At 33.9% G+C, this 14,075-nt stretch overlaps 1 protein-coding gene across 1 annotated transcript; it reads left to right on the forward strand.

Moving 5' to 3' along the window:
• The first annotated feature begins 4,404 nt into the window (after positions 1–4,404).
• On the forward strand, positions 4,405–6,318 carry LOC140833595 (uncharacterized). The gene has a single exon (XM_073197929.1). The coding sequence runs from the start codon at positions 5,128–5,130 to the stop codon at positions 6,313–6,315; it is 1,188 nt and encodes a 395-aa protein (XP_073054030.1). The 5' UTR covers positions 4,405–5,127; the 3' UTR covers positions 6,316–6,318.
• The last annotated feature ends 7,757 nt before the right edge of the window (positions 6,319–14,075 follow it).

Here is a 14,075-nt window from a genome sequence, read left to right on the forward strand (position 1 = left end):
CACAAATACGACCCGTGAGACCGTCTCACACAAGTTTTTGCCTTATGTTTATCGCTTTAGAATGCTAGAAGATAATGTTTCTTACTCGAGTAGGTCGTAAGGTATTTAAGTTCTAACAACACACACACAAAATTATACACACACACACACACGAGTGGAGCTTGAGATGGATTACTTGATCGAGTCTAGCTCGAGTAATATGATATTCGAGTTCGATTCGATTGTTTACGCCTATAAATGCTGGTTTACTATAATAGATTTCTCATTTTATAAGATAAAGACGAATATTGTAAATATTAGCTCAAATTCTCAATCACCAACTAAAAACAATGTAGAAATTAGAATGACTTTTAAAAGTTCGAGGAGGAAACGAATCACTTAATAGAATTAATTGCATAGTATATTTTCTGATGGAGTTTCTTGTTTTTTTTTTGGGATCGAGTTTTAATTACTCTGAATACCAAAGTAATTTATTTGATATGTAAATAATCGATGGTGATATATTCGAATCATGGTAAATCATTCTAATTCCATCCTTTGATTAAATCAAATTTTGAGATGGATCAAACATATTAACTTACAATAAAGTCCAAATTAAACAAAACACAACTCCACTATCCAAGTTTAACAAATACTAAATTTTCATCACTCTAATAAATTTCAAAAACTTATGAAATATTCAAAGATAAATTTAGTCAAACCAATGGAGCTCTTAAAATTCATGCACACTCATTAATGTCGTATTATGATATTGTTTTAAGGTAAAAACTTGTATGAGACGGTCTCACGGGTCGTATTTTGTGAGACGGATCTTTATTTGGATAATCCATGAAAAAATATTACTTTTTATGCTAAGAGTATTACTTTTTAGGCAAAAACTTGTGTGAGACGGTCTCACGGGTCGTATTTGTGAGACGGATCTCTTATTTGGATTATCCATGAAAAAGTATTATTTTTTATGCTAAGAGTATTACTTTTTATTGTGAATATGAGTAGGGTTGACCCGTCTCACAGATTAAGATCCGTGAGACGGTCTCACATGAGATTTACTCTACTTTTTATTGTGAATATGGGTATAGTTGATCAGTCTCACAGATTGAGATCCGTGAGACGATCTCACATGAGACCTACTCTTGTTTTAATTACTACGTCATTTACTATATGCACCATAATTAAGGAAAAATCAACGTAAAACAAATTTTACTAATCATCATTAGCTTAAGATGAATTCCAAATTCTATAAAACGTGAGTAGATTGGATTGATTTATTTAATTAATAAGCATATCATTATAAAATCATCATAAATAAATATTATATCCTCGAAATTTATAAAGATAGGCTTCGGTAGATATTGATAAATATTAAATTCAAACAATATATGATAGAGATCAAATAAAATTATGACTCAATATCACAAAAAGAGATCGTATAATGGGTCGATTTTGTCAAAATATTAATTTTCTTGATAAATATAGATCAGGTTCGTCTTACATATACATACATTGGTGAGATCCTCTAATATAGTCTTACTCATCAATATTTGATAAAGTTGTAAACAAACTCAAACTCTTTTAGCTGTATATATAAATTAAAACACACTGTTAGGCCATCCATTATTCGTTTTAAACAAACCCTCATCTCTTTAACTCTGTTCGTTCTTCGTTTTACAATGGCGGCAAAAAGTGTGGTGATTTTCTTTTTGTCGTTGTTTATTCTTCTGTCACTAAGCCAAGATGAGAGCCAGAGCCATGGAGATTGTCTGTCGAGGGATAATTTCCTCAAATTATGTGGGATCGACTTCGGATCGAGTTTATTTCCGATTCGAGCCCGTCCCTATTGTTGCCAGCAAGTTCGAAATATTCATGATGATTGTCTCGTAGGATTGAGCAAAAGAGAACGATTCTTTATCAATGGTGTCACCAAAATTTGCGATAAACCGTTGATCGATGTTCCTCCGTTGCCGGCAGCTCTTCCACAATGTCCACCGGTTTAACCGCATAAAATCTGTCAATCGGTGATTCAACTATTGGACACTTGTGGAGGGACCGACTTTGTTGCTCCGGAAGATGCACGTTCTTACTGTTGCTTGCAAGTTAGAAAGATCACGAAGCATTGCTACGTTAGCAGCATGGATCCCATGGAACGTAAATTGCTCCGAGTTGCAAAGAATATATATTTGTGACAATTTTCATGCGCCTTTGCCGCCTCCACCTCCTCCGGGCTCCGGTCCTACCACCGTCGCCATCCCCCTTCACCAATCACTCCAACCCCAACACCATCTCCAGATGTTCCAACCCCGGTGCCATCTCCTGGTGCTAGTCCTACCCCTGCACCATCACCAGACGTACCATCGCCATCTCCACCAGTTCCAACCTCCAGCACCATTTCCAGATTTTCCAACCCCAGTTCCACCACCAGACGTACCATCGCCATCTCCACCTGTTCCAACCCCAGCACCATCTCCAGATTTTCCAACCCCGGCTCCACCACCATCCCATCGCACCAGCCCCAAGACATGTTCGGTAGACACAGTGCTATTTGATTCATGCAATGCACACAAACCATATATCTCTAATGCAAGCAATGCTTCAGAAGAAGAGAAAGAGTTTATTCCACAAACCACCAGCACCGGGGTCATGACTGATGAAGCGGGTTGTTGCGTTGGATTTGCCATTAAAGAGAGCTTACATGTTTGCATTCTCGATTAGTTCCTCTTCGTTGGGAAGTTATTTTATTTCTTTTTTCTTTTTTTATTATTTAGATTTGATTTTTTATGGTTGTTAGGTTAATTTTTTTGTCATGACTTGGTAGAGTTCGTTAATTACGGTTGGTTTATCATATTCTCGATTAAGAACTTTTATATATACATACATATATATACGTACTAATCGGTGGCTCCTATAAAATATTATGCAATGCATCCAAGAGCTTGAGATTTTGGAAAAAAGAATTACGGAGAAACAACATTAAAAAAAAAACCGACGACATTGAAAATTGTTGGTTTAATACCAGGTTAACATATCAAAACCAGGGGTGCAAGCTACTTGTGAGCGGATCAGAACCCGTATCGAGTTCGAGTTTTGATTCGTGAAAATATACTATTATGTTTTAATAAAGATATATAATTTAAGGGTATTTTAATTGGTCCATATAAATATAAAATTTGAATCCTAAAATTATGTTACAAATACTTTCGAACTTTCGAGTTTGAACTCGGCTCAACTCGTGTGCAGTGTGCACGATGAGAACCTACTTGCAATTTCCGCGATACATGCTGACTGGGGAAGAAAGATCAAAAATTGAAATGGAAGATTTTTGCAAAGTACACGAGGTTTATTATCTTTTGGTTGCGATACAATACGATGAAGTTAAGGGTGTCTAGCTATTTCGTGATATGTTATGGCTGTAGATTTGCACAAGGCTGTTGGCAAGGAATTTGAGATGGCTCTGCGAAACCAAAGATGAAAAGAAATTAAAATGGTGACATTTTGTTGTTCTGTATAAAATATAATGTATATACTCGAAATGGATGGATGATATATATATATATATATATATATATATATATATATATATATATATATATATATTAATGTCAAAGAAAATAATTAATATGCTGGAGCCTGGACGATTTGATTTTATATTTTTCTTGTTTTGAAAGTTAAAGATGAAAATTGTACGGATTAGCACAAATTCTTAATCACCTTGAGAAAAATTATCAAATGATGTAGAAATCTAGAATTATATTTAACCATGTGCATATATTTCACAGCTTCGTGAAGGAAACAAATAGTAAATTTGTTGGTGCAATTATTTCCATAAGATTTATCTCGTTGGATTGAAATTTGATTTTTGATAAAGATTATGATAAATTATTTGGTGAGTATGAATAAATCCCAAGATTGGATTCTAATAGAGTCCAGATTAATCATATTAATGAGTGATTCTATCAATTTTTTTTTCATATATAATATCATAATTCCTTGTATCTAAATAACTGATAGTCGAACCATAAATAAATTATAGAAAATTCGATGTATTAAAACTAAATTCAAATGCGAGATTAGTCAAAATATTATATTAGGGCTTATGATAAAGTCCAATTTGCATGAAACTGACTTAATTCGATAAGTTTGTTATATATCACAATATTTGAATAATATCTGATGATATATTCGAGTTGTTTCGAAATCATTCAAATTTCAAGCTTGATCACATCAAAATATGGGATGGATGAAACGTATTAGCTTAAGATAAAGAAGAACAAAATTGAAGTGATAATTTTGATATGTCAACATATATATAATTTGAATTTTATAGGAATCCAGTTTCCCAAGCACCCCAATTACCTACGTTATAAAACCCTCTCAGGACATTCTTTCAGTCTTCGATCGTACTTTTGCCATCAAGAGTGACAGAAGCTTTACAATGGCGGAAAAAGGTGTGACGATTTTCTTTTTGTCGTTGTTTATTCTTCTGTCACTAAGCCAAGGTGAGAGCCATGGAGAGTGTCAAGCGAGGGATAATTTCCTCAAATTTTGTGGGACTAACTTCGGATTAAGTTTACTTCATGTTCGAGCCCGTCCCTATTGTTGCCAGCAAGTTAGGAATATTCACGACCATTGTCTCGTAGGACTGAGCAAAAGAGAACAAGACTTCATCAATGGTGCCACCAAAATTTGCGATAACCCGTGGATAGATGTTCCTCCGTTCAATCATCCACCGCCTCCACCCGCAACTCTTCCTCCACCACCACCACCTGTGTCTCCCCCAACCGAACCACCGTCTCAACCACTGAATCCGCATAAAATCTGTCAATCGGTGACTCAACTATTGGACACTTGTGGCGGGACCGGCTTTCTTGCTCCGGAAGATGCACGTACTTACTGTTGCTTGCAAGTCAGAAAGATCACGAAGCATTGCTACGTTAGCAGCTTGGATCCCATGGAACGTAAATTGCTCCAAGTTGCAAAGAATATTTGTGACAATCGTCATGCGCCTTTGCCGCCTCCACCTCCTCCGGTCATACCACCGTCGCCATCCCCATCACCAATCACTCCAACCCCAACACCATCTCCAGATGTTCCAATCCCGGTGCCATCTCCTGATGCTCCAACACCAATTCCATGCCCAGATGTACCATCCCCATCACCATCGCCCGACTCACTGCCACCATCTCCATCCCCTCCATCCCATCTCCTGATGCTCCAATACCAATACCAATCCCAATCCCAGATGGACCATCCCCATCCCCATCGCCATCGCCTGACTCACTACCACCATCTCCATCTCCTGATGCCCCAACCCCATCACCAGACTCTCCACCACCGTCTCCTGATGCTCCTACCCCAGCACCATCGCCAGATTCACCACCAAACCCTCCATCCCCATCTCCTTATGCTCCTACCCCAGTTCCTACACCAGTACCATCACCAAACCCTCTACCACCATCTCCTGATGTTCCTACACCAGTACCATCGCCTGATTCACCACCAAACGCTCCATCCCCATCCCCTGATGTTCCAACACCTGTACCATCACCAAACTATCTACCACCATCTCCTGTCGTTCCTACCCCAGTACCATCGCCTGATTCACCACCAAACTCTCCATCCCCGTCCCCGTCCCCGTCCCCTGATGTTCCAACACCCGTACCATCACCAAACTCTCTACCACCATCTCCTGATGTTGTCTCAATCCCAGTACCGTCACCAAATTCTCCACCACCATCTCCAGATGCTCCAACACCAGGACCATCCCCATCACCACCTCCATCTCCATTCACTCCAACCCCAGCACCATCTCCAGATTCTCCAACCCCATCTCCAAACTCTCCATCACCATCTCCTGGTGTTCCAAGCCCAGCACCATCGCCAGATTCACCGCCATCTCCTGATATTCCAACCCCAGCACCATCCCCATCACCTTATGTTCCAACCTCAAGTCCAACCCCAGCACCATCCTCAGACGTTCCAAACCCAACTCCAGAACCGCCATTGCCATCTCCAGATGTTCCAACCCCATTACCATCACCGTTCCATCGCACCCGCCCCACGACATGTTCGATAGACACAGTGCTGTATGATTCATGCAATCCAAAAAAACCATCTGTTTCTGATGCAAGCAATTCTTCAGAAGCAGAAAAAGAGTTCATTTCACAAAATACCAGCACGGGGTTCATGACTGATAAAGCAGGCTGTTGCGTTGGATTTGCCATCTTGACAAACGACTGCATGCCTACCATTAAAGATCTATCCTTCGCAAAGAGAAATATGTACAACTACCTGGAGGTAGCATGTCGTTCCCCTTATTAAGGGACTTCACGCACTTACTTTTGGTACGTTGGAAGTTTTATAATTTAGATTACATATGACTTTAGATTAACGTTTAATGGTTGAGTTAGGTGAATTTTGTCGTGATTTTTGACAAGAGCTCGTTATTTGTGATTGGTTTATTATATTAATGTTCGTTGAGAAGTTTAGTACATACTTATATATTAGTTGATTTTGATGTGTTTCCGTCCATCTTGATTGAAATTTTTTTTTTACTAGCAAAGGTTTTTACACCATAGTTATAATTTTTTTTTTCTTACTTACTATATATATATATGAATTTAATCTTTTTACACGTCCATCTAAACAGTTGAGATTATTACAATATCTTGCAACTAATGCATTCACAACTTGAGCTTTTGGCATAAGAAATACAGGGAAACAAGGTTAGTGGCTCATAGATAAACACTAATTGAATAACAAATGTTATTCATTATTCAATATACCATCATTTTATCGATTTATTTTTAATCCTTCACTTGAATAAAATACGAAGAAATGTCACAATTTTCCTCCCGAGAGATCAAGCCCTTTTCCCTTCTTCGGTGCCGGTGCCGGTGCCCGTGCACACATGTTGTGGCAAGCACGAGGACAACTAGATCCAGGAATGGTTCCCGCACCGTTGCACTTGCGCATACACATGGTAAAGCAATCAACAGGAACATGGTGATCTGCATTTGCCACACAAATAAAGAGAACCATCACCATCACAACACACACAAGTAGCCCGAACCCTCTTCCCTTCATCATCTTTTGTTTGACTTGAGAAAATTATATTTAGATGTTCTCTGTTATGTGCTAGCTAGTGTGTGTATCAATGTAGGGGTACTTCGCGCGTATTTATAGTTGTTGAAAATTTGAATTCTTGGAATATTTAATACATATATTTAATATATTTTGCCTTTTTTAATTTTATATTAAATTCAATGGAATTGTGTATAGATTATGTAATTAACTCAAGATTTATGCCTTCTTTATCAAGTTCATTGATTTTTACTAAAATATTACGGATACAGTGAATTATATCATGCAATTTTGACAAATAGGGATACTTTTGGAGGAATTGTGCGTTTACACACACTAATGAGAAATTGATATATGCTCAAACGTTTGTCGCGTTACTAAATTAAATTTTTTAAATAATAATAATAATGTAATTATTATAATATTTTAAACAGTACAATAATTTAAACGACATGTGTACATTGTTCTCATAACATTAACTATTAGGCAAAAACTTGTGTGAGACGGTCTCACGGGTCGTATCTGTGAGACGGATCTCTTATTTGGGTCACCCATGCAAAAGTATTACTTTTTATGTTAAAAGTATTACTTTTTATTGTGAATATGGGTAGGATTGACCCGTCTCACAGATGATCCGTGAGACGGTCTCACATAAGACCTACTCTAACTATTATTACATCCACAACCGACAAACTAACTTTTAAAGAAATTATACATAAAATTTATTGTTAATGGAAAATGGTAACAATTATTACCCCATGACATTTTAATACATGTTGAGTACTAAACTACCGTCTCATCATATCACAAAATAGAAAATTTTTAGCCCAAAAATAAATTAAAATTTAAAGTAAGGTGGATGTAATTAAAGGCAAAAACTTGTGTGAGACGGTCTCACGGGTCGTATTTCGTGAGACGGATCTTTATTTGGATCCTCCATGAAAAAGTATTACTTTTTATGCTAAAAGTATAACTTTTTATTGTGAATGTGGGTAGGATTGACCCGTCTCACAGATTAAGATCCGTGAGACGGTCTCACATGAGACCCACTCGTAATTAAGACTAAGACCGAGGACTGCAGAGACTGCAATTTGCAACTATCACTTTAAAATATAAATATTTAAATTCCACCTAACTATACTAAATTTGAGGAGCTTAGACTCACAAACTTTAGTATCATTGCATGTTTTGTAATATATCAAAAATATTTATTTCCTCAAATTCCAAAATATTTTATTTTTATTTGATAAAATATATACGTTATAGAATAGTTCTTTTGTGAGACGGTCTCACGAATCTTTATCTGTGAGACGGGTCAACCCTACCGATATTCACAATAAAAAGTAATACTCTTAGCATAAAAAATAATATTTTTCATAAATGACCCAAATAAGAGATCCGTCTGACAAATACGACCCGTGAGACCGTCTCAAATTACAAAATATTCTATTTTTATTTAATAAAATATATATAATGTATATCTATATTTAATATAAGGCAAAAACTTGTGTGAGACGGTCTCACGGGTCAAATTTTGTGAGACGGATCTTTATTTGGGTAATCCATGAAATTGTATTGCTTTTTATGCTAAGAGTACTACTTTTTATAGTGAATATGGGTAGGGTTGACCCGTCTCACAGATTAAAATCCGTGAGACGGTCTCACATGAGACCTACTCTTAATATATATATATATATATATATATATATATATATATATATATATATATATATATATATATATATATGTGTGTGTATGATTAGATTTGAGGAGCTTATAGTAACAAACTTTGATGTCATGGTATGTTTTTTGATAAACCAAAAATACAATTGGTATTCTCAAACTACAAAATATTCTATTTTTATGTGATAAAAATATCATTAAACATGTTTTATTACATTTGAATCTATCTATATCTTAATAAAGTATCCTAATAAAATATTTCTATATTATTGATCACTATTTTTGAATTTTTAAATTAAATAATCATATTAATCATAACATAAAAAATTATTATAAAAAATGTTTAAAATTTTAAGATGATCTCTCGAAAACCAAAAATATTATTTAAAACCGAAATTTTTTAATATGTATGTGTGCAAAGTACCACCAGTGATATGATCAAATTTTAAGTCATATATGTTTAATTTTAAATTTTTTAACAGTAAATCCAAATTTACTTCTGCGCGCTTCATGTATTGGTCTAAATAAAGTATAATGTAGCATTTCTTAATTTATCATTACATGTTTGTCATAGTTATAAATGGAGTAAGCAATTAACTTCAGCAGTTGATCTTTTGCGGTTGCAGCAGACACTAGCTCGCAAATTTAAGCAGGGCCGACAGTTTGGATTTACTGTTAAATTTTTTAAAAAATTCAACATATGACTTAAAATTTGATAATATAAACGTTTGGAATGTTGTACTGTTTAAAATATTGGGGTAATTATACCATTATCATTAGTTAAAACATTTGATTTGGTAAAGCAACAAACTTTTGATCATAAATCAATTTTTCATTAGTCTGTGTGTTTGCACAATTCCTCCAAAAATATCCCTCTTCATCAAGGCAAAAACTTTTGTGAGATGGTCTCACGGATCGTATTTTGTGAGACGTATATCTTATTTGGGTTATCAATGAAAAAGTATTACTTTTTATGCTAAGAGTATTATTTTTTATTGTGAATATCGATAGGGCTGACCCGTCTCACAGATAAAAATTCGTGATATCGTCTCCCAAAAAGCTACTCCTTCGTCAAAATAATTCACCATACCCGTAATCTTTTAGTAAAAAACCCATGAACATGATAAAGAAGGCATAAATCTTGAGTGAATTACATAATCTATACACAATTCCAATGAATTTAATATAAAGTTAAAAAAGGCAAAATATATTAAATCTATGCATTGAATATTCCAAGAATTCAAATTTCCAACAACTATAAATACGACGCACCCCTACTTTGATACACACACTGGCACATAAAAGAGAACATCTAAATATATTTTTCTCAAGCCAAACAAAAGATGATGAAGGGAAAAGGGTTGGGGCTACTTGTGTGTGTTGTGATGGTGATGGTTCTCTTTATTTGTGTGGCAAATGGAGACCAGCATTTTCCTGTTGATTGCTTTGCCAGGTGTATGCGCATGTGCAACGGTGATGAAACCCTTCCTGGATCTAGTTGTCCTCGTACTTGCCACAACAGGTGTACACGACCACCGGCACGGGCACCGTAGAAAGGGAAAAGTGTTTGATATCTCTGGAGGAAAATTGTGACTTTTCTTAAAGTTTGATTCAAGTGACGGATTAAAAAATAAATCGAATAAAATGATGATATATTGAATAATAAATAACTTTTGTTTGTTCAATCCGTGTTTCTTCTTTCGCAACTGTTAAGATTGGAACTTGAACCTAACTCAACCCCAAAAGCTAGCTCAAGGAGGGAGGATTGTCCAAGACAATATATGCAACTCCCAGGTTATTTATCATACTGGCTTGGACAACACTCCCCCCTTGAGCTAGCTTTTGGGGTTGAGTTAGGTCCAAGTTCCAATCTTAACAGCAACTCATATTTCTAGTGATCGCTAAAACAATTTTCCGATTAATGTCGTTGGGGTAATGCCATAATATTTCAAAAGTTTCGCACATGCTTTTGTTTAACTTGTTGAAATCGCATCCAAATTTATATGGAACTTGATTCAGATTCGGCCAAAAAAAAAAAAAGAAATTGGAATTAAAATCTACGCAGCTTCTTTCCAAAACTTCGAATCTATACCTCGTTCTTTGATTTTTTCACAAATAACCGAAATTGTGTAATAATTTTGATATATTTTCATGTTTAATCCTATAAAATCCAAAAAATATTCTTCTTTTCTAGCCTAATTTTAAAGTGCGAACAAAGAACCAAAGTTATCCTTATACATTATGATAGTATATTGTCTGGAATTGAAAATATTTGGAAAGATGGAATTTTAAAAAGAGAAAGGTATATTTGATTAAATTTGATGGGTTTGATTACAAAATTGAAAGGGAAATCTAGTGATTTGAATTATGAATAAACAATTTTTTTAAAAAATAATAATTTAATTTACTCATAAATTTAATTTTTATTTCAAATTTTATACATGTCATTTTTCCAAAAATCTATACTATTAATTCACACCCACTTATAATTATATATTTCATTATTTTTATAAATTATTTCAAAATCGATTAAATATATTTTATATTAAAAAATCTATAAATAATCTGTTTATCTGAAAAAAACTCCATTGCTTTTACTACTAAAAACCTAATTTATCAAACTTTGTTTATTCTTTCAATTTTCGCTTGATAAAATTCGTATTTTCATTTCTTTAAAAAGATATTTAATTCTGTTAAAAAAAAAAAAGGTATTTAATAAAATTATTTTTTCATATGTTTAACACTAATTTTTGTTCTATGTCTTGACGTACGATACGTGAATATTCATATAAAATTATTAATAAACAAAGTATTTAAACAAAAATAGCAATACAATTTTTTTATACAAATAATATCATTTTTAATTTTCAAAGAAAATTTCTAAATGACAATTCAAGGTATTTCTCCGAACAATGGATTTAATATACCACGCCCATATACGTATTTATAAAACATTATTTCTGAATTTCAAATGATATAATACGTAGGTGTATCGAATTAACTCGGGTATAACATTAAATTTGATCTGAATTAATTTGATATGTTCATATATCTTATATTCTATATACATTTTTTTTAACCGTAAAAATGCAATCCTCATTAATAATGAATTCACAATCCAACACTTAAATATGAGTGAGTATCACGTGAGACCGTCTCACGGATCTTAATATGTGAGACGGGTCAACCCTACCGATATTCACAATGAAAAATAATATTCTTAGCATAAAAAAGTAATAATTTTTCATGGATGACCCAAATAATAGATCTATCTCACAAATATAATATGTGAAACCGTCTCATACAAGTTTTTGCTCTTAAATATAATAACAATTACTTAAATCGAGTTTGGATTTGATGAAATATTTTAAGAGATAGATTGAAATGATTCAAAAAATAACTAGTTGAGGTTTGAAATTCATTATAGTGTACATATATTTTGTCAAAAAAGCAATAGATTTGTTATTATAGATTTAAAATCTCTATTTTCAATTCCCTTCGTCCATCCAAATGTAACATAAAAGTTTGCAATAAGAAAATAAAATAACTTTTATATTATGGTGTATATTGAATACATACATGTCATTGATCTCTTCAGTGTTAGTCAAAATTACACAAATCGATCTCCCCACGAGCAGTAAGATATCTCATACAACATTAACAAAGCAGTTCACAAGGCCATACCAAAAATCATCCAGTTTCACAAAATTGCATGAATATAAATAATTCACAGAATCCATAATCATTTGGTAATAAGCCCGTGATTCTAACGAAGAACGCGTAAATCTCGTGTGAATTGCATAATCTATACAAAAACACGAATGGATTTAAACTAAAAGGCGCAATATTTCAAATTGCTTTGAAGATATCATAAATCTATGCATTGAATATTCCAAGAATTCAAATTTGCAACAACTATATATAAATTAAATACCACCCCCTACTTAATTTGTTGTACTGGCTGTGGCAAACATAGAAGAGGATATCCATATATATACAATTTATTTTAGTTAAAAGAACACGATGAAGGGAAGAGGGTACTTGGGGCTTGTGTGTGTTTTGATAGTAATGATGCTCTTTTTGTGTGTGGCAAATGCAGATCTCATGAATGTTGATGACCGTTGCTTGGATATATGTATACACAAGATCTGCACCAAGAAAGGAAGGCGTCCTGGAACTCCTTGTTATGAGTTTTGCAGCCAGAAGTGTAATCCGCCGCCATCGCGGAGGATGGGACAAAGGGTTTGATCTCTCAGGAGGAAAAATGTGACCATGTCATGAATAACTTGTGTATTTTCTTCATGTTTTATGCGACTGATATATGGTTCCAATCAGTGTTTCTTCCAAATTTTCTAACTATATTTTAATTAATGTCGTGGGGTAACGCCAATTTTCAAATGTTTTCACATTTGATTTTTCTGAAGCTCTTATTTACTAAAGTCATCCATCGGTATTGTAGTCATGCTTATCATTTGTTGTAAATATTGTAGACGATCGACTAATTGTGCAGCTCACGTACGTTTCACCATCTTTTGGTTTATCGTATGGAAGAACACTAAAATTGTGCCCTTTGTGTTTTAGCCTTTTGTAAAGATAACTTTATGGGATGATAATATGATGTCTTGTTCCTAAAAAAAAACGATGAAAATCCGCCAACATAGCTTATAATAAACAACAAAAAAGAAAAGGGGAGACCACAACTTAATATTATAAAACACCAAAAGGTATGGATTTTTTGCTCTCTTTTCTTTCTATTTGATTGAGAATTAAGAAGTGTGGTTTTAAAGGGATCAAAATGATTCGTTTTAATTTCTTTAACTTCTTTTAATTATCTATGAGCCAAAAGTACTAATATGCCCTCTTTTAAGGTTGATTCTCGATTCAAGAAAGGGACAAGGGTTGACATTATATTAGTATGAAAGGTCCATGGATGTATTTAAATTTTACCCAACAAATTTATTCTATATATATGACTTGAACTTGAGTGGAAATGAAACTCAAGTTGTTCTAATAACCGAGAATCAGTCGGGTTTGTGACCGATCTATTTAATGTCTAAAAATGGTGTCCAAGATACCAAAAAAATTATAATAAATATACTGTTAATTTTATCTTTTTGATGAAACTAAAAATCAGTTAATCTTTAATTCACTATAAATTTACATATTTGCCAAAATACCCTGCAAACCCTGCCATTTACGATTAGAAATATGTATAACTACTCGTTTGTACTTTAATGACAGTTACAAATTATATTTCCTGAAAATATTTGATAGGTTTGAGAGGACGGATTTCAAATAATTCATTTAAAATTTTC

This window comes from Primulina eburnea, chromosome 6 (genome assembly GCF_022965805.1).
Source record: "Primulina eburnea isolate SZY01 chromosome 6, ASM2296580v1, whole genome shotgun sequence".
NCBI classification, from domain to species: Eukaryota; Viridiplantae; Streptophyta; class Magnoliopsida; order Lamiales; family Gesneriaceae; genus Primulina; species Primulina eburnea.

Bases quoted from the DNA above. Each gene is read 5' to 3' on its own strand.
- LOC140833595 (XM_073197929.1), top strand. From the start codon at position 5,128: ATGCCCAGATGTACCATCCCCATCACCATCGCCCGACTCACTGCCACC.